Here is a 27,309-nt window from a genome sequence, read left to right on the forward strand (position 1 = left end):
TTTTCGGTTTAAAATATGCACCGGGGTGTATTTTGCATCCAGCTGCTGCATAATGCTGGCCATTAGCTGGTTGGTTCTTGCATGACTATTTGGTATCTGACAATGTGAGTGATGACATTATTAGGTTTCTGGAAAATAATTGTGCTTTGGAATATTGTTGGTGCTGGAGATGCAATATGCACAGTAGTTACTTCTGTTTTCTGTTTTGAAGAAGAAGAGAGGAATGTCAGATAAAATATGTGAGCTTTCATCTTTTAGTCACTGTTATTTTCTCGCATCAAGGATGTTGTTATGTCTTTCTTAGCCCATGGATGAAGATACTTCTATAACCTTGAGATGCTCTGCAGCACTTGCTAGCAAACTACTGCTTTGACCATGTTTATGTGGGGTTTGGAATAATGCAGGTGTCTTACAAGACATATGTGAGACTTTAAAAATAAGTGCTCTTTCTACCAGTGAGATAGGAAGAAGTAGAATATGACATTTTAAATGCATTTATTTAGAATACTTCAGTCTCATTTTATAGCCCCGAGAAGCTCCCGAAATAGCTTGTGAACGATGCTCAAAATAAAATTGCAATCAAGTCCACTACAGGAACTGAAATTGCGTTTTGTCCGTATAGAACTAGGTTTATCCAGGCAATGTTTCCTGCCCACTTTGTTCTTCTCTGCTTTCATGTGAAGCAGAAGCTCTCCCACCAAAATCCTCTGGGGTAAGGAGTGGGGCTGAGCAGCTGGGAGTCAGCCATAATTCAGACAGGTCTACCTTTGCTTGCACACACATTGCTTTTAGGCAAGTACGCATTGTGTGGGTTACTGGGCTGCCTCTGAACACCACTGAAAATGGCATTCCTGCATATTCAACACTCCTCATCGTTTCCCTTTAACATGCAGAATAACAGGCCTCATTCCGTGACATCAACATGCTGTGCGTTTCTTCGCCTTCCTCATGTGGAAGAGCTTTGTGATGGTGCACGTAGGGCCCTCATGTACGTCAAACATGCAGGAAGAGTAGGAGTGTTGTCGGAGGACACAATTTCACTTCTTCCTTAACACATGACCACCCCTAGTGCCATTTCATGGTGATACAGTGGTAACTGACCCAGGACTTTGCGTTGATGAAACCGTGTGGGTCAGTATTCGTCAACACTGATAACAACTGATAAAGCCTTAAACGGCTCAGGACCGCAATACCTCTCAAGGATTGCCTCTTTCCATATGAACCTACGTGGACCCTGAGATCATCTTCTGAGGCCCTTCTTCATGTGCTGTCTCCTCAAGAGCTCCAGAGGGTGCCTTTAGGCGCCAGGCAAAAACGTTCCTTTTTAACCAGGCCTTTGCCTGACCTGATCTACATCCTATACCATTTTTAAAATGTGTTTTTTGGGTGGGGGGGCTATTGGGTTGTTGTTTTAATTTTTATTATATATTTTGTGGTTTTATATCTTGATTTTAATCTGTGAACCGCCCTGAGACCCCCATGTATAGGGCGGTATATAAATTCAATAAATAATAATAAAATAATAATAAACAAACTCTGTTGCCAAATGCAGCATATTTGCAAGTGGAAAAGCGGGGATGGTGGCAACTTCCACCCTGAAGCGCCTTTGGCTGCCTTAGATGCAGCTGTTTTATTCATTCATTTATGTACTGCTTAGATGCCAAAATGGCTTATTCTGTGCCACTGCAATACCATCTGTCTAAAAAGGGTAAGCCTACAACCTCCTCTTTTTCATGCCATGCAGTTAGTGTTTTGGAAGAGGGAGTTGGGTTGAGAAATGAGATCCTTGACTTGTACCACAGGTGCTATGGGGTGGGTTGGGGGCCCAAGTTGTGGGTCTGTTTCAATGAGCCCCAGGTCTGGGCAGAGTGCTGGTGAGATCCCAGCCATTCGACATCTTACTGCCTAGAGTCATCTATGCATATAAATTGGCAATATTTTTGTAATAGGTCTACAAACCGATGGATCCCCTGTTCATCTGTTTTACTTCTGTGTAGACATGGTTAGGATCAAGCTGCAAATTTAAGATATCTGTAGAAGCAAAAGTGTAGGGAGTGGTTTATGCAATTCTTACTTATAGCAGGCACCCAGTGCGTGGCAAGCAGAACAACCTGTCTCAGTGTTACATCCCATCAACAAGCAGAGCGTGTGGAGATTCTGCTCACCTGTTTTATCTTTAAATTCCATCAATTTAACTGTGATCTGCTTCGATTGCAGTAAGAGATTACATATTAGATGACATTCATCTTCTAAATCAGGCTGTTCATAATTTCTCAGCTATTGGGGGTCAGGAAAGTAAATTAGAATGAATCTTAATATTCAGACAACAGAATGAAAAGTCATTAAATAATTACACCATACGAATCTGTACTGTCTAAGCACTTTGTGGTATTATGAGCAGTCAGTGATGGATGAATAGAAATTTCTGAGGTTTTACTCCATCTAAGTATAATAAATACACTTTCCTGGATAACCAACAAAATCAATGTCCAAACAAATTAGCCCATCTTAGCATTGATTATCCACCTGACTTTCTGTTCTATTCTGCTTCTTTTTAAGTGGTATTCATTTGCATTCTCTTCTCATTAATAGTGATGAGCGCTGGCATCTAATCTTCCATGCATCAGCGAGTTTGCATTTATTAGCTTTAGCATTAGTCTTTAGTGTTGCAGTTGCATCTACCTGCTGCAGACATAAGGCTACATGTGATCCCAGTTTTTCCATTCAGAATCCCTGCACTCAGAGAGATCACCAGCTGCTTTTTGCAATAGTTGCCCATGTGAAAGAGTAAATGAAGCATCTTATAAACTGGATAGGCACATTGCTCGGTTGTTATTTAAGATATCCTATTATGATATAGTAGAATTTTCTGGCCTATATGAAAAATTGTTCATGTAAATGGAAAGCCTCGTCTATAACTAGTTTTGTTGTCCAATAAAATTGAATAAACAAACCTTAGAGCTTGAAAAGCCCCTGAGAATGCTGGATCTATGCCAGATTTGGGATTTAAAATACATCTGCTCTGTTCTGATATAACACTAAACTATGGTTTACCACAGGGATAGGGAACCTGTGGTCCTCCAGGGGGTTTTGGACTACATTTCCCATCAGCCTTGACCATTGGCTTTGTTGGTTGGGACTGGTGAGAGTTGGAGTTGAAGAATATCTAAACAGCGATAGGTTCCCTATCCCTGGTTTAGCATTATGAGAATCAGCTTTGGAGAACTAAATGTCCTGTCCCCCCCCCCCAATCCTTCTCCTATCTCCTAGGGCAAAGCTACAAGGAAGAGGTCAGAAGAATTTGCTTCTATTTTTGATTAAGCACAAGTTAGCATGTTTTCCCAACTCTAAACTGTGGAGTAAGAATTTAGGGTTCGGTCAACATGCTAAACTGCAGTTACTTTAAAACAGAAGCAAAAATAGTTTAACATGACATCAAACCCTAAACTGTGATTAATCTTAACTATAATTACAAAATTACAAAAAAACTATAATTACAAAACTATGGTTTGAAGTTGGTTTTTCTGCTAACCAAAGTTAAGATTAACCACAGTTTCTGTAGGTTAAGGTGGCATGGCAAACTATGGTTTGTAATACAGAAGTGAAAACTTCCAATTTCCTTGTGTCCAAGGAGAAGGGAACACAGAAGCTTGGGGGCTCCTGCAGTGCATTCTCAGAACGTTGCAGTACAGTGGTACCTCAGGTTAAGAACTTAATTCGTTCTGGAAGTCCGTTCTTAACCTGAAACTGTTCTTAACCTGAGGTACCACTTTAGCTAATGGGCCTCCTGCTGCTGCCATGCTGTCGTGCGATTTCTGTTCTCATCCTGAAGCAAAGTTATTAACCCAAGGTACTATTTCTGGGTTAGCGGAGTCTGTAACCTGAAATGTCTGTAACCTGAAGTGTCTGTAACCCGAGGTACCACTGTATAGTTTAGCATTAAGTCTGATTCAGCCCAATGTTTTGAGTCAAAATACTATGTTACAAACTGGCAAGTGATGTGTACCATACACTTTGAACTATCTCCAAATCAGTCTTTTTGCTTCTTCCCGTGTAATGCAGAAATTCTTAAAGCAACCTACGTGCACTGAAAAAATGACAGCCGTGTCCTTGACGTGTTGCAATTCATCAGGTTGAGCAAGTGTTACAAAGTTCTCCTGTTCAATAAAACATATCCTATTTGTGCAGATCGCAGTATTTTTTAAGACTGGGTCTGGGTGGCTGGGCAGAGAGGCAAAACTAGGAAGCTTTGTGGTTTGTTTTGTGCTGTCAGGGTTATTCAATAGCGCTTCTACCACTCAGTGGGATCTGTGTGAAAGATATATATGTTTTGCTGAAGGTTAGCTGTATCTTTCTTCTGGTTTCATGCTTCAGTATGGAATCGAAGCCATGGGAAGAGTCCCCTAGGAACAGGATGTGTCTGTCGCCTGTCCAGATTCATGGTTTTCTGTAAATCTTGAATGACTTTCTGCAGTTCAAAGTCAGACAAAGCCTTCAGGAGTGCTGACTCCCTAGTTTTATCTGCAACCCAACTTTTCTAATTCCTTCTCATTGTACAGGGCTCTGTTCTGCAGGTGTATTTGTGGAAATCGACCCCCTGAAGATCAGAAGGCAGCTAAGGAGCGCTTCATAATTCTTGCACTTGGAAACACTTCCTTTTGTTCTTGCCCCATTGTTGCATTTTTGATGCCTCATATATTTGTTATTTGAGTGGTGACTGATCTGTTGCAGGGGTTCCCAAACTGTGGTCCATGGATCACCATTGGCCCATGGGCTTCATTCAGGTGTTCCTCAGTGGCAGGTCTGAACAATGAGAGAAGCAGCTATGAATGGTGGGCAGAGTGCATTAATTGTTCTTGTTGATTTTAAATTGTATTTTTATTCCTTCTTTTGTATTTCTACATTTGTTTTATTATTTATTATCATGTTTTATATTGCATTCTATGGAATTCAAATTGCAGTACAATAAAAAAAAAACAAAAGCTAAGAAAATACAATTAGAAATTCTACAGCGTCTAGCAGAGACCCACCAAGTGTCCCTATTTTCCAGGGACAGTCCCAGATTTACAGAAGCCATCCTGGTTTCTGATTTGATCCCACAATGTCCCGCTTTTCCTTAGGACATCCCTATTTTCATGGGATAAATCTTGGAGGTAGCACAGCACATTATATTCTGCTTTGACAGGCGGAAGATAAAACCAGTAAGTGGTTCACTTAGACCCTCAGCAATTTTCAAGTGATCCACGGGGACAACATTTTGGGAACTCCCGATCTTTTGGATTTTATCAAATTTTTGTTGTATAGTTTATTGTATTAATAATATTTAGCACATCAAAATAACATAACAAGAAGGACAAGATATCCTATGCCTCTAAAAACAATCTGTTTTTGATAGCCATACTGAACAGGCCAATCCCTACTGTGGAATGGCTCATTTTAAAGTTCTTGGTCAGAGTACGCAGCCAAGAGTGTGTTAGATTTTGTTGGAGTTGGGATGATTGATCTCATTTTTGTGATGAAATCTTTCTTTTAACCTGAGACCTCAGATATAGGAAGATATAACACAGTAGCAGGATGGTTATCACTGGTGTTTGAATGTAACCAAGAGACTCTATGATAAAAAAAGAGAGATTTTGCATGTTCTTTTGTAATTCAAGAAAATATTTAATCAAAATTATTTCCAAAACCAAACAACACTCAGGAATTCCTTTGGTGTGGAGTGGCAAGGAGAGGAATATAGCTTGTTATCACATAATATCAAAACTGAGATGATAACCGCTAAGTCTCAGTTGTGTAGTTTATGCTCTGTTTGTTGGCATGAGGTGACAGAAACAACAATAGAGCAATTGTTGGTCTTATCAGCTGTCCACAGCTGGCCAAAAGCTTCTCCTCTAAAAATGCACATCTATCTGTACCGAGCTTTTATTTGGCTCTGAGCATCCTCAAATGTGTGGCTCATTCTGTTTCATACTTCAAGGCAATTGTTCTTCTTTTTTGCTATCACTCACATTATTATTCCATAGTCTGGTCCATTATCTAGAGTTTCCAGCATTACAAGACTGCCTGCATCTCTCTCCCCTCCCCAAAATAATGTCCAGGGGTAGCCAAAATGGTGCCCTCAAAATATCGTTAGACTCCAACTCCCATCAGTTCTAGCCAACATGGCCAGTTGGCAGGAATGATGGGTGTTGTATCCCAACAACATCAGCAGGGCACCATTTTGGCTACTCTTGTACTATTCTTTTTCATTCTTCTTACCAACCAGCAACTCTGTTTTAGATGTTTTGTAAGTTTGCTTCATAACATACATCACTGTTGCACTCCTAGCCTGTATCTCACTCAGCTGTTACTTCAGAGCAAGTCCCATTGAAATCAACAGGCTAGGAGTGTTATGGAGCAAACTGCCAAAACACTTGTTGCAATAGGACGTAATAGGGATTTGGACGGATGCTTACATGGGAGAATTGGCAAGTAGGAAGGAAGTGTACACAAGCCAATGTCTGCTAATTCTCTAAAACAAATTCCATACTTCTCCCCACCAGGGTGCTATTCCCTCTTCTGGTTTTGGAGACAGCAGTAGAGAGGAAATCCATAAAAAATGGCAGGAGGGGTTTTCAGGGGAGATTTTGTGGACAGGAAAAGGATTATAAACCCTCTCCCAATTCTTCTTCAAAAGTTGACAAGCCATGTTTCCCTTTTGTCTAGTTCCACTGTAGGTATAGATTTCTATTAAAGGGACACAGGTGGCTCTGTGGTCTAAACCACTGAGCCTCTTGGGCTTGCCGATCAGAAGGTTGGCGGTTCGAATTCCCACAATGGGGTGAGCGTCTGTTGCTCTGTCCCAGCTCCTGCCAACCTAGCAGTTCAAAAGCATACTATTCCAAGTAGATAAATAGGTACCGCTGGGGTGGGAAGGTAAACAGCGTTTCTGTGTGCTCTGGTTTTCGTCGTGGTGTACTGTTGCGCCAAAAGCGGTTTAGTCATGCTGGCCACATGACCCGGAAAGCTGTCTGTGGACAAACGCCGGCTCCCTCGGCCAGTAAAGCAAGATGAGCGCCTTTGACGGGATTTAACCATCCAGGGTCCTTTACCTTAGACTTGTATTGCTATCTTTTAATGGATTATTTCCACATTCTACTTGTCTTCTACTTTTATGTCTTCTCTGCATTCCTCTTTTTTCAAGCCCATTAAAATAAGTGTCATATCAGAGGGAAATGCGATCATATTCAGACCAAGCAGGCTACCCTTACGAGACAGTGAAAAATAAATCACAGCTTTCAAAGGCACTGCAAAGTAGCTTTCTCAGATGAAGCTAGCTAGAAGTTCCAGTACACTAGAAAACTGCAGCATCTGCATTTTGATGATGTGTCTTTCAGGCTATCTTTGTATCTCACTAAATAAAAAACACCTGAAGACCAGAAGCAGGAATAAATGGAGTTGAAAGAAGACACTAAAGAGGACACATAGTAATGAGGCCTGTATTCTTGGTACCCTATTATGAAGTGATAGGAAGTGGTCTGATTTGGAATCCAGTTCCAAATACCACCTTCAGCATCCGTCTGTTGTTTCTTTTAAAAAAGGGGATCAATGAGTACAATTTTGGTTTAAGACAAAGATGTGTCCTAGGTTAGCTCTCACAACTTTCCTAGATTTCCTTTAGGGCTTGGTCTCACCATGGCAAATCCCCATTGCCACCAGCATTTTATCTAGTTACTGTAAACCTGTCCGTACACTGACCTCATCAAATTAGGCACTGCTCTGGAAGCCCCGTCCTTGGGACTAAGGAACAGTGATGTCTCTGCTGTGGTACCCCAAATCTGCAGTGCCCTCCCTCCCCAGACACCATTTGCCTGTCCTTACTCTGTCATATTTTAGCCACCATAACAAACTTTGTTTTTCCAACCTTAGAGCAATGTATAACCTCAGGTTGTTGCTGGTTGTGTTGCCGGCTTTCGTTGCCATTGGATTTTTAGCTGGTTTTTATGTTAATCGTTATCATTTCATTTGCATTCTTTTCCAGACTGTTTGTAAGTCACCTTAGAAGTTACGTGTAGAAAGGCCAAGCGAAATCCATAAACAAACAAATAATAGTTGGTTTCCCTGCCAACAAACGACACTGATGCCAATTGTGAGTGGGTAAACATTCGGGAGATGGGAAACACATTGCGGGGATACTAATCCCTATGGGAGGGGAAGCTGCAAGAGAAGGTTTCTTCACAGTTTTAAAAAAATTCTGAACAGGCGTCCCAGAATGTGCTGTTTTGGTTCCTTTTGCTGGCCACGAACAGGAGGTGCCGCCACAGTCCCAAAGGCTTGGCCCAAGCGCAGCTTGCCTCTCCGTGGCTCTGGAGGGTGGCAGTCACGTGGCCTTGGTGAGGGGGGCTGTTGTGGAGGTGCTGGGTTGCACTCCCTCAGAATTTTGCACCCGGGGCCATTCCTACCCACCCACACTACAGCACTCCACAAGACACAGGTGTGCTATCCACCTAAGAGTCCTTAATAAGAAGTGGGCACATAGGACACAAGACTTCCAGCTAATAGGAGTCCTGATGAATCTATGAAAAAAGATGAAAGGAAGCAAGTAGCACGCCTGGTCTTTGAAGCATTTAGTTTTCAGATGCCTTAAATCTACAATGTGATTTATTTAGGTATTTAATCCGCACTTCATTGATAATATTAGTATGTGTGGCAGTAGTGCATGTGCTGCATTTTGTTTGTAATGTTCCGTTTCAGTGCTAACTGGTTTGCTCGCTCGCTAGATCGCTCTCAAAAAAAATGCTTTCTGGCCTTGGGGCCTAGTGCTTTCAAGAACCTGGTCCTCCTAATTTTTTTGCTGCTGGAGCTTCTTCTCTAGCAGTATCACAACCTTAGAAATCTAAAGGGATGATAGTTGCAAGTTCTTTTGTTTATTGTTCAGTTTAATAACCTGCCTGTTCATTTACCATACTCAAGGTGGCTAACAAAGAATAAATACACAGTGAACAATAAAAGTGTGAAAAAATCATATAAATAATAGAGTTGGAAGAGGGACACGGGTGGTGCTGTGGGTTAAACCACAGAGCCTAGGACTTGCCGATCAGAAGGTCGGCGGTTCGAATCCCCGCGACAGGGTGAGCTCCCGTTGCTCGGTCCTGCTCCTGTCAGCCTAGCAGTTCGAAAGCACGTCAAAGTGCAAGTAGATAAATAGGTACAGCTCTGGCAGGAAGGTAAACGGCATTTCCGTGCATCTCTGGTTCACCAGAAGCGGCTTAGTCATGCTGGCCACATGACCCAGAAGCTGTACGCCGGCTCCCTCGGCCAATAAAGCGAGATGAGTGCCGCAACCCCAGAGTCGGCCACGACTGGACCTAATGGTCAGGGGTCCCTTTACCTTTTAGAGTTGGAAGGGACCCTCAGGGTCAAGTAGTCGAACCCCCTACAATGCAGGTATCTCAAGTAAAGATAGCTGTCGAACTCTGTTTAAAAATGTCCAAGGAAGGAGACACTGAAGGAGAATTTAAAACTTTCCAAGGGAGTCCATTCTACTGTCTGAAAGTACTTCCTGATGTTGAGTCGGAATCTCCATTTTTGAAACTCAAATCTATTGGTTCAGATCCTAGCCTCTGCCGGAGCTGGAGAAAACAAGCTTGCTCCATCTTCCACATGACAGCCATTTAGATATTTGAAGATGGCTATCATATCTGCTTTCAGTTTCCTCGTTTCCAGGCTAAACACACCCAACTCCCTCAAACTCTTCCTCGTAAGGCTTGGTTTCCAGGCCCTTTATTATTTTGACTGCCCTCCTCTGCACACATTAAAGCTGGAAAAAAGACTGTACTTTTTAATGAAATAAAGCAGAAGGAGCTTTACTCTCTGTGTATGTATTTTTTAATCCCTCTAGGATACCTTGGAAGCAGAAGACAACGTTGGGCTACCCTTGTGTACACCTAGTGAACAAAGGTGTGTGTTGGGCCCCCAGGCAACTCCAGAGAGGCAAAACACAGCCCTTTCGAATGCTGCAAATCCTGCCAGGAAAGATGCTCCGAAAGCCTCCAACATCTCAGACCCAACCTCATGTGTCAATACATCGAGTCTCCAGAGGTTGCACTCCAAAATTTCGTCCAACTCTTCTTCCGACAGCATTGCAAACAAGCATCCTCACAAGGCCCCAAACCCTGAACCCAAAGTGTGCAGCGGGGATCTCCTTGACAAGCACTCTGAACGTTTCACCAATGGTCGGCAGCCATTCACTCCACGCACTTTGAAATCGGATGCTAAGTCCTTCCTTTCGCAGTACCGATACTATAAGCCAGCGAGACAGAAAATAAGCAATTTCACCAAGCAGGTGGAAGCAGAAACACAGACCGACATAAGCAGGTGAAAAAACCTTCGTAAGCAGTCTGTGCTCAGTCATGCCGCAAACTTTCTTATAATGAACGCGGCATCTAGCTACCAGTTCGTGTCTAATCTCAGCTATGGAAAGCTATACATGTCATGTGGCAGTGGACCTGCATGCTTCCCTGCCACCCACGACTTAATATTTGCAGCCAGTGTACCGGATGCAAACTTCCCCATCCCTTTCCTCTGTCCACATACACCTCCATACGCTAGAGCAGCCTTTCTCAAGCTGTGGGTCCCCAGATGTTGTTGAACTATGACTCCCATCACCCCCAGCTAGCAAGGCCAGAGCTCAGGGATGATGGGAGTTGTAGTCCAACAACATCTGGGGACCCACAGCTTGAGAACCGCTGCCCTAGAGGGTTCCCCCAACCCTCTAGAGCAGATTTGGGGAGGGTGCCGGGCATGCACAAAGACTGGAGGGAGGATTTCCATTGCAATAGTGGCCTTAATCATAACTAATTTGTCCCATTAACTTCAATAGGTCCTAAATTCAACTAACTGATTTAATGTATTTATTGAAATTTATTTTCGGCCCACTTTTCATCCACTGATGCTTAGACAAAAGGTAGGCTGATGCCAGGAGAGATGCTGCTTCAAATACTCACGTTCCAACCCATTTAGGGCTTCAGTGTTAAGCTATGAATTGGACTCAGAAGCAAACAGGAAGTTAGTCTGGCTCTAAGCCATGGAATTCAATATTAATGTTCCAAAGCTCTGAATATTGAAATGTATTCACATTGTGATATATGAACTACGCAAGTTTTAGAAGACATCTGAAGGCAGCCCTGTATCAGGAAGTTTTTAATGTTTGGGCTTTTTTATACTTTTATATGTGTTGAAAGCTGCTCAGAGTGACTGTGGTTTAAATAATTATTATTATGCACCTGCCAACCTAGCAGTTCGAAAGCATGCAGTGCAAGTAGATAAATAGGTACTGCTCCAGCAGGAAAGTAAATTGCGCTGCTCTGGTTTGCCAGAAGTGGCTTAGTCATGCTGGCCACATGACCCGGAAGCTGTATGCCAGCTCCCTCGGCCAGTAAAGCAAGATAAGCGCCGCAACCCCAGAGTCGTCCGCGACTGGACAGGGGTCCCTTTACCATTACCTTTATTATTATTATTATTATTATTATTATTATTATTATTATTATTATTATTGTATTAGCAAATGGTGACCTCTGTTCCAGAGTTGAAATGAGAAAAGAGAGGTTGCCATATGCAGTGTCTGATCATGTCAACAGATAAGTTGGTTAGACTAAAACTAGGATACTGTGACCTGCCCAAGGTGACTTTGTGACTTAACAGTTGAACTCAATTCTCTAAAGATTCAAGGCCAACATCCTAACTTGAGAACCACTGTGACTTACTGTATTTTTTGCTCTATAAGACTCACTTTTTCCCTCCTAAAAAGTAAGGGGAAATGTGTGTGCGTCTTATGGAGCGAATGCAGACTGCACAGCTATCCCAGAAGCTAAAACAGCAAGAGGGATCACTGCTTTCGCTGCACAGCGATCCCTCTTGTTGTTCTGGCTTCTGAGATTCAGAATATATTTTTTTTTTTGTTTTCCTCCTCCAAAAACTAGGTGCGTCTTATGGTCTGGTTCGTCTTATAGAGCGAAAAATACGGTACATTGGTATACAAACCTAATGTCATTGATTGAAACCACAACAATTCCCTTGGATTTACACTGATAAAAGCAAGGTAAAAGGGGACATAGGTGGCGCTGTGGGTGAAACCACAGAGCCTAGGACTTGCCGATCAGAAGGTCGGCGGTTCGAATCCCCACAACGGGGTGTGCTCCCATTGCTTGGTCCCTGTTCCTGTAGTTCGAAAGCACGTCAAAGTGCAAGTAGATAAATAGCTACCACTCCGGCGGGAAGGTAAACGGTGTTTCCGTGCGCTGCTGTGGTTCGCCAGAAGCGGCTTAGTCATGCTGGCCACATGACCCAGAAGCTGTACGCCGGCTCCCTCGGCCAGTAAAGCGAGATGAGCGCCGCAACCCCAGAGTTGGCCATGACTGGACCTAATGGTCAGGGGTCCCTTTACCTTTACCTAAGCAAGGTAAAAAAACATGAAGTTTCGATCCTCAATCCCTTTCTTAGATTTGGCATTGTGGGTACGATAAGTGTATTGGACAATGATCAAATTATTTGGTATGCATGTGTTTTCTTCTGCTGTGAGGTGTTATATACATTCATGGAGTTGTTTCAATCAATAATAAATTCACTAAGCACTGCTACTGCATATCCTCCATGTAATTTTAATTCTTTAATTTCCCCCCAAAATAATGGAAGATAAGCAGCAACAGTGTTGTAGGAAATATATCCAATTATTGAGAAATATGTGTGATACATGGTGAACACCCTCTTCGCCAAAGCACACATTCTCCCAATCTAATATTGTCAAATCTTCCCATTCTGAGGGGTTGCTGAATGCTGTCAGGATCTATTGTGTAGCTTGTTATTCATAGGATTGAGGATGTGCCCTAGCTAAGCAACCGTAGTTATTAATATCATGTGGCTTCCTCATCTATGTTGCAATTGCCTTCAATACAGTGATAACTATATCAATTGCCTTCAATGCAGCGATAACTAAGCAGATAGATTTGCACTTTTCACCCATCAGTGCCTTGATCATACAAGCAAGAGCATAGCTGAGATTGTTCCAGGTATCTAAAAGCATTACAATTTCCATTAGGTTTTGTTTGTTTGTTGGAAGTTGGAAGTTCTGACATACAGAAGAAGAAAAAAACGGTCTACTGTTTAAAGGTAACTTCAAGATCTGCCTAATATATCATATTACATTTTGCAGTTTTCAAGTGGCGTCTGAAGGGTCAGAAAAAAGTAATATGGCTGACTTTCAGAAGATGATAAAGGAGGTAATTCAAGTGATATATTTAAATGTATTTCAGTCAACAAGCCATTTTACATCTTAACCTTCCAAGTGGTAATAACATTTAAATGGATCACTATTTAGACCCTTGGTGTCAAGCATCCATGACAGGTGGCCATTCAGCCTCTGCTTTAAAATGTACCAGAAGGAAAGCCCCCCACCTTCTCAGAGAGTCTGTCCCACTGCCAAACAGCTCTTGCTGCCTGATGTTTAATCAGAATCTGCTTTCATTTAACTTGAATCTATTGGCTCTGGAGCAGGAGAAAACAAGCTTGCTCCATCTTCCATGGAGCTGTTTACAAGCACAATTCAAAGTGTTGGTGCTGACTTTTAAAGCCCTAAATGGCCTCGGCCCAATATACCTGAAGGAACGTCTCCACCTCCATCGCCCAGCTCCAAGAGCCTTCTGGCGGTTCCCTCACTGCAGAGGGCCTTCTTGGTAGTGGCGCCTGCCCTGTGGAACACCCTTACAGCAGATGTCAAGGAAATAAACAACTACCTGACTTTTAGAAGGCATCTGAAGGCAGCCCTGTTTAGGGAAGTTTCTAATGTTTGATTGTGTTTTCAATGTTCTGTTGGGAGCTGCCCAGAGTGGCTGGGGAAACCTAGCTAGATGGGCAGGGTATAAATAATAAATGATGATGAAGATGATGATGACAGCCCTTGAGATGTTTGCAGATGGCCATCATATTTTGTGAGAGTAGCTTGTGGTCCTGGGGGGTTGAAAAGGAATAGGTTGCTGCACAACTGCATAGAATCATAGAATTGTACAGTTGGAAGGGATGCTGAGAGTTATCTTGGTCCCAAGCCCCTGGACTAGTTGAGGAATCTCAACTAAAATATGAAACACTGGCAGGCCTCATGTTCTCATAATAAGCTGTCTGGGTTATTCAGTTCACTATTGTGTACACTGTCTGGCAGCGGCTCTCCGTGGTTTCAGACGGAAGTCCCTCCCTAGCTCTTCCTGGAAATGACAGAGATTGAACCTGGAGCTTCTGCTTGCAAATGTTCTGCTGCTGAGGTATGGCCCTTTCCCATACCTGAAAAGTCCAGGCGCATTGCGTTGTTCCTGGTATGGTGGCAGAGCACATGCATGTTGGGGAGGGGACAGGTTCGGTTCCACATGTTAACAGACTACAGTTCCTTCCTCTCACTTTTCATTTCTTTTGCACCAATAACACAGATGCTTTCTCTGGGTTGTAGGTGGATGACAATGAAGATGATAAGGCTGATGAAATGAAGTCTTTTCCCCAGTTCTCCTCACCAAGGTACATGGCATTTGGGGGTGGGTGGCAATATTCATACTCAATCAATATTCATGCCGTTCTGCTGATGCTGGGCTTATGACCATGTCTGTGAAATCCAGAAAAGGCGCCTTTTTTGAGATTAAGGCTATTATATATGCTTTCTTAGCAGACATATTTACATATTCCTTCAAACAAAATTTCAGCAGCAAAACTAGTAAGAGGAAAGCATGTTTGAAAGGAGGGGGCAATTTTGTTAACAGCAAGAGCATCTCTCTCTCTACCAATAAGTGGAGAGAATGTGATAAAACAAAATGGTTATTGGAAGTAACTCAGGCCCAGGGTGGTACACCAGGAAATATTTCGGGCAAGTTGTTGGTAACAAAAGATGGAAAGGAGGTTCAAGTTCATTTGGGTGTGGCCCTAATACTTGATGCCTTCATGTTTAATAAAAAGTGTAATAACAAACAAGACCAGGCTAAGGGGTGGGAGTGGAAGAGCTATGAATATTAATACATATGAAGAAATTTAAATGGGGCTTGTGTGTCAAATAATCTTCATTTAGTCATACAGTGGTACCTCAGGTTAAGTACTTAATTCGTTCTGGAGGTCCGTTCTTAACCTGAAACTGTTCTTAACCTGAAGCACCACTTTAGCTAATGGGGCCTCCTGCTGCTGCTGCGCCGCCAGAGCACGATTTCTGTTCTCATCCTGAAGCAAAGTTCTTAACCTGAAGCACGATTTCTGGGTTAGCGGAGTCTGTAACCTGAAGCGTATGTAACCCGAGGTACCACTGTATTAAAAAGGGAGCATGTGAAGTAGCTGTGTCATGTGGCTGCTAGACTAACGTCCCCTCTCAGGATGTGATTCTCGTATCACCAGACAGAGTCAGGGTTAAGGGCCTAGTGAGCAAACACCTGACCTCTGCCTCTTGAGGGCTTTGAGGCAAATTTTGTCCTGTTCTTATGCTCCAGCACCAATATGGCCGCGACATCAGATATACCATTTAAAAACTCCAAATTCCTTCTTCAAAGAAAGTCGCAGTTCTTTTCACTGGCTTTTACCATAGCTGAGATGCCTTTTTGTCCTGCCCCTCTCCAACGCACAGACATACACCCCACAAAACTGAGCTGCACAAGGATTCACACTTGTGCAATGCAGCTCCCCCACCCCCAATCTGTTCTAGGGGTTCCCCCAGCTCTCCAAAGCAGATATATAGAGGGTGCAGGGCACATGTGGAAGGAGAGAAGGGAAAGACAAATTCATGCACTGATGTGACACTTTAGTTGGATACCACTCATTGGGCTGTATCCAGCTAAGTTCTGCTCAAGTGTAGACCCTTTGGAATTAATGGATATAAGTTAGTTGTGTCCATTCATTTTAATGGATCTGCTTCTGTATGAGTAACATTGAATACAACCCAGTCAACAAAGCTGCCCTGCTAATGCAAGCGTAATTCCCGCCCCCCACATTCCCCCAAATCTACTCGGGAACGTTGGAGGAGCCTCCATGACTGATTTTGGGTAGAAGGGAAGTTCTTTTCCACAAATGGAAGACGGCATCGTTAGATACAGCTCAGTTGTGTTTTGTTTTGATTTTCCAGATAAACCTCTTGAGTTTACAGCCAAACTCAAGCCTACTCATATTCTTGATGACTCACCTGTGCTGAGGCACAGAGGCCCCCCAAATAAAAAGGTGCAGCAGGTATTTGTGCATTCTGTGCACTCTCCGTCTGCATCGAGGACAAAAGCACTGAAATAAAATAGATTTAGTGGGTGGCATATTCGGCAACATGAGAGCTCTATGATAGGCATGCTGTAAAATCACTGAATCAAAGACCTACTTAAGGAGCATTTCCCTTTAGGAAACGAGATATTGTAAATTCAGAAGCTTATAAAAGTCAATGTACTTTTCTTGAGCTGAAAAGCAGCATTGTCAGAAGTGATTTTTCAAACTACCTTTTGTTGTGATCACGAAGGCATTAGTATGTAGAACACACCAACGGGGCCATTCATTGGATAAATTCCTCATGCTAAAAAAAATTCAGTCTAAATAGTATGCGGGTCACGTACTTGAGGCCCATCAGAAGTGGCATTCCTTGACTTATAAGAGATCCCTGGGCATCTTCCTTAAAAGATGGTTTTATGTGAAGGTCATTTCAGAAAGAGTTGCCAGAATCTGGTGAATGCAAGAGAATGAAGCCAGTCTCTAGAATATTGCTTAACCTTACTTTCACCACAAGTGTATGTTACGTTTTGAAACCAGGTTAATAGTGACCCCCTTCTTCACAAGGAATCCTTGGAAATGTAGTTACATTAGGAGGGCTAGGAATCACTAACAAAATTCTCTGCATCCTTCCCAAGCCGTAAATTCCCAAGATTATTTAGTGAAGCAATAACAAATAGACAGAAGCCCTTTACACGTGTTCCTCTCCACATGTAGACTAAGCACATGGTATTCAGCCCACCCTCTGACAGTAGGAGCCTCCCCCTCCACATTTAGTCTATTCATTGAGGTATATATGAGCATAAATGCATGACGGCTTTGTGGTAGTGCGTTGCCTTCAGTGTCTGACTTGTGCTGCCCTCTCTCCCAACCGCTTGTGGCTCAGGGTGACGTCACCGTCTTCTGCGCAGTCCCCAACGATGAAAAGAATCCAAGCTGAGTAAGTGCCGTTTTCATTTCAGCATTGCGAAAATTCTGAACGTTCAGAATTGTTAATAATAAAGCTGAACCAATAATGAAGGAGCACCTTCTGAGCTGATCCCTTTATGCCAGGGAAGAGGAGTCTGTGGCCTGCCAGCTACAGTTGGACTCCAGATCCCATCGGCCCAATGGCAACAAAAACCTCTCATTAGCAAATCATTCCTTTGTTCCAGGCACTCTTTCTTTCCTTTTACTCCTCTTCTGCCCTCCACCTTTGATGCCTAAAAGAGGCACATAGTGTCGGGAGAGAACCAATTGTAACCAGATCAGCACATGATGCTTCCTTATCTGGTTGATTGGCTTAAACAGTGTCTATCACTGCTATGGGACGTGGGTGGTGCTGTGGGTTAAACCACAGAGCCTAGGACTTGCTGATCAGAAGGTCAGCGGTTTGAATCCCTGCAACGGGTTGAGCTCCCATTGCTCGGTCCCTGCTCCTGCCCACCTAGCAGTTCGAAAGCACATCAAAGTGCAAGTAGATAAATAGGTACCGCTCCGGCGGGAAGATAAACGGCATTTACGTGCATCTCTAGTTCACCAGAAGCAGCTTAGTCATGCTGGCCACATGACCCAGAAGCTGTACGCCGGCTCCCTCAACCAGTAAAGCGAGATGAGTGCCGCAACCCCAGAGTCGGTCATGACTGGACCTAATGGTCAGGGGTCCCTTCACCTTTACCTTTACCACTGCTATGAATAAAAATTAAAAGAAACCCTGTCCTCCTTTTTCCCTCCCGTGCTTTTTAGGAGCAAAGTTGCATCACACACAGTGAGAAAAACACACGTACGTGTGGAAAACACTCCTGGGGGGACGGCAGACCCCCAATACCTCCGAGTGTCTCCTGGTAGGCACGTCTCTGGAATGGCATGTCCCTTCACTCCAGAGTCCCCATCTGTGACACTTCTCTTATGAAAAGTGCACACAAGTCTTCTGGCATCACACAGCAAGAAAATAGAGACATCCGTAGATCTAAACTACGTTTTATTCACAATATATACAGAGAATCCATAATCACGTCTGTGTTCTCCTAACTCTGGCAGAAAACAGAAAGCATACAGCAAAAGCGAAAGTATAGTCCAATAGCACTCTCAGACGGAAAAGATAAGACAGTCTTCCATGCCCACGCTCTTCTCAGACATCTCATGTGATTTATACTAATCACACTAGCCAGCATCGGTTACGTAAAATCCTAACATCCACCCCCATTTTAGGTAATCAATGCTGCGTAAGCAAGGGCAGCATTAAGTGACTTAAACAAACAGTTGTCATACACATAGTATACATCTGTTGTACCAGTTCCACCTTTGGAACTCCCTGCAACTGGACTGACCAGTTCACACCTCTGATTACCTTTCTTCCATGGGATTAGAGCTCTAGCTTTTCCTTGGTCTGAGGAAACGGTGTTGACTCTTGCAACCTTCAGACGTGGTTTCTTGCCCTTTGAGGACAAACCCTGTACTCCATTCAAGATCTCAGGCTCTGTAACCTGGTCTGAAATGCAAGCCACAGCTATATTTCCAACAGCTGTGTGGCCAAATTCCTGAGCATACCTGTTGGGTGGTTTATCCTTCGTAGCTCTCTCTGATCTGTGTATCAGGCACTGATACTGACTGTCTCCTTTTTGGGAGAACTGCGACCTACAGTGAACAGTGTTTTCTCTTCTTCCAGTTCAGACTCTAACGATGGTCTGGACAATATACGTGTACTTCTAGCAATAACTGTGTCACCTGTATCAGAACTCTGAGTGGTGCTTTCACTGTCACTATCAATATCAATGTCAAACTCTACATCTGATGTGGCAAAAATGGGATAACGGTGGAGAATATCTTTCTCCTTTCTAGCAGTGTGTTCTACTTCCCTAGTGAGAATCACTGTATCAGTGTCAGGCAATAAAACTCTGTATTGTCCTTTCTCATAACCCATAAAATTGCCATGTGTACCACATGTACTCTGCGGTGTCTCCACCCATATGTCAGACCCAAATACTCTAAGGTGTTTGACAAAAGGTTCTCTCTGGAACAGTTTCTCATAGGGCGTACCTTTTACATCTTTGGAATATTTTCTATTCCGTGTATAAACAAAAACATTCAGCAATTGAGCCCAAAACTCTTGTGGCAAACCTGCACTTAGCAGTTGTGCTTTCATGCCCTTTTGTAACTCTATGTTCACCTTCACACACACACATCATTGTTCCGTGAAGACTTCTGGGTGGCAATCTTGTTCACCTAGGAAATGTTCTAATTCCTGTGAAACAAAAACCTACTTTTCACCAGTGAAAAGACATTCAATTTTCCCATCATGAACAAATTGCACCCTATCACAAAATTCTCTGAACCTTGTTAAAGCCTGACGTTGTTTTTCTAGCATATAGATCCATGAATACTGAGAAAAACAATCAACCGTAATGAGGTAATACTTGGCTTTGCCTCTAGAAGGTGATAGAGGACCAATCACGTCAGCATACACTCACTGGAAAGCTCTCGTGACTACCTTACCAGGCTTCTTGCCTTTTGGCTTTGTACCTGTAACACAAAATGCATCATCACATTTCTTACAGTCATTACTGTCAAAAGAAAGTAAATAAAGTCCATCTTCTTGGTAGGCATACAGGAGATCTCTTCCATCTCTGGCGATCACGCATCTCTCCCAGTTGAAAGAAACACTAAAGCCTTGCTCAGTAAGTTGAGACACACTCAACCAATTGTAAGACAGTCCTGGAACATAATGGACATTGTTAATCGTGGTTTGGATGCTCTCCAAATACACAGTTCCAATCCCTGTAGCTCTCAAAGATTGACTGTCCGCTTGCTTGATGGTTTTCCGCAACTCCTTGAAGGTTGTGAACAAACCTTTCTGCCCAGACATGTGGATTGTGGCTCTTGTGTGCACTACAAAGGCATTCTGTGTGGACGATGAGGTGTCTGGTATAACCAAAGGAAGTGCTTGTGTAGGACGGGGCTTAGCACGCTCTCTGCCACCGGCTCCTCCCATTCCAGAGCTCCTTGTCGCTCCTTTGGGCTTTTGGCCCTTCCTGCAATTCCGTTGAAGGTGTCCGATGGCCCCGCACTTGTAACACCGTGTGGCCTTAAGAGCAACCGCTCCCTCCTCACTTTGAGCAACCAGAGGGGGGGCTTTCGAAGCTCCATTCTCCCCCTCACTTGCCACAAATGCAGCTTGTCTATCAGCCTCTGACAGCAGCATAGAACAAACCCTCGTCACGGTGAGGTCTGCAACTGGCAGAGCTACAAGCTGTGACACAACAGTCGCGTACCTCCCATCTAGGCTGTGGATAATCAGGAGACAGAAAACAGGTTCCGAAAGATCAAAGTTCCTCTGCATCAGCTGACCACGCAGATACTTCAACTGCGTGAGATGCTTTTGGAGGCAATCTCCAGCTTTCAACTTCAAATTAAAAAGCCGTTGGAAAAGCAAGAAAGCACTCCCCGCTTTGAGATGAACATCTTGTAAAGCCTGCCACATCTCTTGTGCGGTGGCTAAATCCTGGATATGAGTCAACTGATCATCAGACACAGACAGGGTGATCAGTGCTTTCGCCTGCGTGTTCTGGTCACGCCATACTCTATCCGGCTGCAGTGGGATGGGGTCTTCAATCACATGGAACAGCCGCTGCCTTACAAGAACGGCCTCCATTTTCTGTGACCACGCAGCATAATTGTCGTCCGATAATGGCGGACACGACAGCAATCCGACTCCTTGCTTCGAATCCATTTTGGCCTTTTACTTGCAGCCAAAAGGTCCCACACCAATTTCTACAGCAGCAAACAGTCTCCAGCAAGTTCGGGCAAACTCCCGGCAATTAAGGCTTGCTTATCTTTCCGAGGTTTATTGCCCTCATAAATCAAAGGGTACTCACACAGTCCGACGGCACACAGCCAACTTCACTCTTCTCCGGCAGGAACGCAGCCTCGACACTATAGGCACCCCCGGAATGAAGACTCGCCGTTGTTACTCCAGAGTAGCAGAGGGCACTGGATCATCAAACCATCCTCTTTGTGGAAAACGCTCCTGGGGGGACGACAGACCCTCAGTACCTCCGAGCGTCTCCTGGTAGGCACGTCTCTGGAATGGCATGTCCCTTCACTCCAGAGTTCCCATCTGCGACACTTCTTTTATGAAAATTGCACACAAGTCTTCAGCAAGAAGATAGAAACATCCGTAGATCTAAACTGCATTTTATTCACAATATATACAGAGAATCCATAATCCCGTCTGTGTTCTCCGAACTCTGGCAAAAAACAGAAAGCATACAGCAAAAGCGAAAGTATAGTCCAATAACACTCTCAGACGGAAGAGATAAGACAGTCTTCCGTTCCCACGCTCTTCTCAGACATCTCATGTGATTTATACTAATCACACTAGCCAGCATCGGTTACGTAAAATCCTAACAGTGAGATGCCGTGCGAGATGGTGGGGAAAATACTCAGACACTTGAATCTAAGCTCTGTACACATGAGGGGAAAGGAGTGGGAGTGAACATGCAGCTGTGCATTCCAGCACTTTGTTGCATGAGGAGATTGTGTACTTTTAACAGAGGCTCACACACCTCCCTTTCTTTGAGAAATAAGAACAACGAGCATCACAGCATAATTAGGCATTGGTGTGGATCACCCAGCTCACACAGCATCATCTGCTTCATGGTGGAGATGCGATGGTATGCCCACTCCTTCACCATAAAGAAAGGCATGCCACCACAGGATAAAGCAGCTTTCTCCAACCTAGGGTCCCCAGGTGTCGGACTACAACTCCCATCATCCCATGCTCATTGGGCTAGGGATAATGGGATTTGTAGTCCAGCTGAATCTGGGAACCCAAGATGGAAAAACTGTCTGATTCTTTCCCTGCCCAAACAAAGCTTTGGGCCGAGCCAGGGAAATGGTGTTAAGAAGTCTCCCCTATCCCAGCTTTGCCACTGATTTTGGGGAGGCTATTTGCATTCTCTTTCTGTCTTTCAAAGACATCTGGGCTGCAAGACACAATATTGGAAGGCGTTCTAGTATTCCTTGGAAGGCACTGCTGGAATGTAGTATTATAAGCATCAACGTGGGGTCTGATCAGAATGCCAAGTAGCTGGAAACTTTCCAACCTCGATATGATTTACGGCGGGTGCAAAGGAGCCTGTGCCAGAGCCATTCAAGGTGTTCACGATGCTCAGCACCCTTCACTCAGACAACAACTCCTTTACAGATGCCATTTCTGTTTATGGAAGGAAATTTAGCAGCAACAGATTTGCATACTGATGGTTGATTACTTCTATTAAGTGTTTGCGTCTCCCCGACGTTCGTTTGCATCTGTTTGCTTACTATTTAGACATCTGAGCAATTAAATTACATTCCTGTGACTTGAAATGTTTTGTCTTGTTTTATTAAACACGTTTGTTAAAGGGTGGGGGAGAGGAGATATAATAACATTATAAGAGAAGACTGAGTGGGAACAAGGGAGAGAACAGCCTTGAGGTTACCTGCTTCTAATGTGTGGGGAATTGCAGAAGGTAAAGCGTTCCCATTTGCCAGTAGGTTAATCTGTTAACTCCTGAGTACAGAAGGTTTAGAAGAGTGGCTCCTGTTGTGATCTAATCTGTGAGGAGGCAGGGTTAAGAACGAAGGCAGGTGCCTGATAACAGAAATCTGGCCCAATTAATCATACAAATTTGTTGATTAATTGATTCACATTTGTGTATGGCGGGGGGGGGGCGGAATATAAAAATAATTCAAATGTGAAAGCAAATAAAATAAAAAGAACATTCCTTGTTTTTAGGTGAAGAGAGTGTGTCTTAGAATAGGCGCCATCTCAGAATAGGCGTTCCCTCTTGCGTGAAGGGGAAAACAGAACACCTCTTTTACAATACAGCTTGCCATCTTTAGGGTGTATTTTTATTTTTATTTTTACAGTTTAGTACTTTTATTAAAGAACTTCTTTAAAAAATCTGCTGCCCAATTAATTGGTGCATCTTTTGTCATTCAATAAGTTCATTAATCTAACCCATTTACAGCACACTTCTACTCATGTCTGACAAGGCCTGTTGAATTAAATGAGAGCTACTCCCAGGTAAAGTGGATTAGGATTGCAGCCCATTATGGAAGCAGAGGGTGGTATTCAACTGATGTAGAGCAGACCCACTGAAATTAACGGGCCCAATTTAGTCATGTTCATTAATTTCATTCCCTAAAACTTGGTTGAGTATTACCCATCTAACTCCAGCAGCTTATCAAGTTCAAATTACTCATTTTAACCTTGATAGTTTTATATGGCTGCATTTTGAAACTACATGCAGGTAATTTGTTAGGGAAGTGTTCACATAACAATTCCACAATTTCCATTGATTCCCATGGGAACATTTCTAATCTGTGATCTCTCTCTCTTTCTCTCTCTCTCCCCCCCCCCCGCCCCCATTTCTTTCTGAAATGGCTGCAGCCAACCAGCAAAGAGATAAAGGGAAAACTGATTTGCCTGATCTCTCCTGCTCTCTGATTTGTCTGATACAGCTGTTTGGATATCTGATTCCTTGCAGGGTGTATAGGGAGGTTTGGGCATAATTTTTACATAGTGAGCAGGCAGGACCTGCATGTGTTGGACATCCTTTGCTTCTAATGATCTCCAGCCTAAATTTATCGATAGCTATATTTACATCTATATAATCTACTGCTTCAGAGAGAGATACATATCGGCTTTCTTTTTTCCTCTGCAGAGAAGAAGAACTTCTGTATTTAAATTTCATCCAGGACATAACAGATGAGATTCTTAAGCTCGGATTGTTTTCCAACAGGTTTGGATATATTTGAGGTTATTTTAAATTTTTTGAAAAAAATATAAAAAGTTTTTCAGCGATGCTGTGATTGGGAGCTGAAGTGAAGAGGTCTGGTCAGGCGTCTGACAGACAAGAGGAAACCCAAAACAGTTCTATAAGAAGGATCCAGAAAAACTGCCTATACTCTTCCCAAGGAGGAAGAAGGAACCGGGAATCACCAATAATTGCTTGCCCCTTGCTTTTCAGTCATTTCAGCCTCCACTGGATCAAAGAGTGTTGTATTAGCAAAGGGAAATAATTGGACATGACCCTTTCCTCTCTCTTTTTAGCCATTTATATCCTGTCCTTCCTTCAAAAGGAGCCCTGGGCAGTAAACATATCTGCAATAAAAATGCAGTTAAATAAAATAAAATAAAAACTTATTCAGACATTCGTAGGGTGTTAAAAACATCTAAAAGCAGTTAAGGACAATTAAGCATGTAAGATGTCATGTATCTGAATAACCAGCCCCCGAAACAGAAGCATTTTAAGCAGGTGTCAGAAAGAATACATGGCACATGCCTAATGTCAATAGGCAGGGAGTTCCAAAGGACATTTCTTGCCACCCTAAGGCTGACTCTTGATGAATGCAGTATGGAAACTGCAGGGCACTTGTAGAAGTGCAAGTTCTGCCGGTGCAAGTGACCGAGTCAATTATTGACTTTGTTAATAACTTTTTAAACTTTTGCTTAATAGCGTTTTATTTTATTGAGAAATATTCCTGGCAAAGAATAAATAAGAGAATCTTAGCTGCTGCTGCTTCTTTTGCTTCTTTCTAGAAAACACTTGTAAATGTTCGTGTTTAGACACCTTTAGCAATTTTTAAAAATGGTTTCCTTCTGAAAAATGACCAGCACCTTCATTGCAAAATGTTTCTTCTTTTTAAAAAAGGGCTCTGGAAAGGTTATTTGAGCGTCACATAGAACAAAATAAGAACCACCTGGATGAGGTATGTCCTGTGTATACAAGGCCATTTGATAAGGCCACATAAGATTAACGCAAATGCTGTTGTTATCCTGTTCACTGAGTACACCCACTTTGCTCTTCCCTGGGAATGACCAGGCAAACAAACCACAAAGAGCACGACGACCCAGCCTGAGATTATTTTGCCCTAACAAACCTTTATTGCTAAGTCAGCAACAAACCGGTGGCTTAAGGCTGGATGGCAATTGTGGGTTATTACACCAAAACAAACAGGTTAGGTTTGTAGTTTATTTACCCACTTGAGCAAAGCAGATGCACATGGAGCATTTGTGAACAAGCATGACTTACTAACTAAACCATAGTTTTTGGCTTTGCATTAAATGCATAGACAGCTACTGACTGATTTAAGCACTTGGCTCTGTGAATCTGTTTGTTCCTTATTTCATATACATGTTATATAGACCCATTTAAGAATTTGTACTGAACTGTTCATTCTTGGATGCGTTATCTTCTTCTTTCTTTGGCGATCACTCGTAGCCGAGTAAGATTATCTTCCATAACACGGTTTTAACAGTGAGTCTGTAAGTGCCTGTGGAGGCCAATTCTGGATCCACACATCCTTCCACAGTGGGGACATAGATTTCCAGGGAGTTGATGATCACGGTGAGGGTTTGCCAAACATGCCTTCCTCTTAGCACGTTTCTCCCTTTTGTCCTGAGTCTTCAAAGCCCATGACACCTTTGGTAAAGGCTGTTCTTCAACTGGCGTTCTTGCAGGCCAGTGTTTCCCAGTTGTCAGTGTTTATACTACATTTTTTTAGATTTGAAAGAGTCTTTGGAATTCTTTTGTTGACCACCAGCATTACGCTTACCATTTTAAAGTTTGGAATAGAGTAGATGCTTTGGAAGATGATAATCGCACTTTGAAGCGAATGCATTAGAACACGGAATAAGCAGGTTTTTAAAATATATATTTCAGTTTCAATTACCTAGAAAAGCCTGGGTTGAAAATGACCTATTTGATTGTCTTTCTGATAGTTAAAAACAAAACCATTGTACCACATATATATATATATTTAAAAATAAATAAATCTAAAATTGTTTTTCCGAACTCTCGTTTTATTTCCTCCTTGAAATCTTAGACCAAAATGCGCCACCTGCTGGAGATTCTGAAAGTAGACTTGGGCTGCAGCAAGGAGGAAAAGCCAGCGGGAGGCTTGGACATGTTTGGTCTGCGCAGGCATGAGCCAGCTGAGCACCGCCAACATCGCAGCAAAGCGCAAAGACAAAACAAGCCAGCAAAATGCGAGGTGCTGTTAAAAGCGGTGGATTTAAATGGAAATGATCCCTCTGTATCTCCCGTACACAGCGATGACTCTGAGAAGGTGGAGGGCAAGGCTGGCTTTCCCCCAAATCTGAGCGAACCAGTGAGCGTGGGGCCGGATCCTTCCTCCTTTGTGGTCACCGATGAAACTGCAGATACCTCGTGCGCGTTGCCGCCGGCGCTCAGCTCAACCACCTGCGACGCTGACTTTGAAACGAGCGACTCTTTGAGGGAAGTCGACGAGCTCAAAGAAAGCTTTGCAGAATTGCTCCCCATCTCCACCGACAACACGCAGTAGAACTAGCAGCAAAGCACCAAGCCAGCCAGCAGTGCAGATATCTGAACTTTGCAAATGAAATAAAATGATAGCAAATGATCCCCCCCCCCTTTAAAAACCTTCTCTTTTGGATGCACTCGTAAAAAAAAGGGTCCGAGTATTTTATGAATCAGGCTGTAGCGAACGGAGTCCTCTCACACACGGTAGTGGGCAGCTGACATATAATGTAACACAATGAGATTATCTGCTGAAAACTCTTGAATGTAGAACTTTTCTATATATTTTAAAGGCAGGTGTGATTTATTTATAAGATTTATTTATAATAAATGAATATAACATTTGCAACGGTAAAATACAGTCTTCGAATTGATGTGCCTGCGCTATGTAACCATTTGTTTTAACACATATGCCCTGGCTCAGTGATTTCTTACGGCTGTATGCATTCCAGTGCAGAGTTTTCTGAACCAGGGTTGTCGCATTTATTTCGGTGGCTGCAGTGCAGTGCCCAAACAGATGTGTGGTACCGTCAGCTCTGAAAGCATGGATCAGCTGATTGTAGGGTCCGAGTCTCAGCACTCCACCTGACAGCAGGTGATGACCATGATGACAAGTGTTGCCCATCTTTTGGTGGGACCTATCCTTTCAGGCAGCAGCAGGACATATCACTGCTGTGCATGTTACAAGAGCATAAACATACCGCTAATGCAGATAATGTGCAATATGCTTCCAGATTGATCCCAGCTCCAACCAGCCCAGGGTCTG

The 27,309-nt window shown here is 43.1% G+C and overlaps 1 protein-coding gene across 7 annotated transcripts in view; it reads left to right on the forward strand.

The window, feature by feature from the left end:
• Positions 1-26,646, forward strand: part of SPATA7 (spermatogenesis associated 7) — a 60,678-nt gene extending 34,032 nt beyond the window's left edge. For 6 of the 7 annotated variants that reach the window (XM_083615148.1, XM_083615149.1, XM_083615150.1 and 3 more), the window contains 7 exons: positions 9,881-10,356; positions 13,190-13,256; positions 14,474-14,538; positions 17,126-17,179; positions 23,925-24,002; positions 24,915-24,972; positions 26,089-26,646. In XM_083615148.1, the coding sequence (XP_083471274.1) occupies positions 9,881-10,356; positions 13,190-13,256; positions 14,474-14,538; positions 17,126-17,179; positions 23,925-24,002; positions 24,915-24,972; positions 26,089-26,568 (1,278 nt within the window). In that variant the 3' untranslated portion in view covers positions 26,569-26,646. The remainder of the gene's footprint in view (positions 1-9,880; positions 10,357-13,189; positions 13,257-14,473; positions 14,539-17,125; positions 17,180-23,924; positions 24,003-24,914; positions 24,973-26,088) is intronic. The other variant, XM_083615151.1, reaches the window with a different exon arrangement.
• The last annotated feature ends 663 nt before the right edge of the window (positions 26,647-27,309 follow it).

The sequence above is a fragment of the Podarcis filfolensis genome (assembly GCF_964270895.1).
Source record: "Podarcis filfolensis genome assembly, chromosome: 1".
In the NCBI taxonomy this organism is placed as follows: Eukaryota; Metazoa; Chordata; class Lepidosauria; order Squamata; family Lacertidae; genus Podarcis; species Podarcis filfolensis.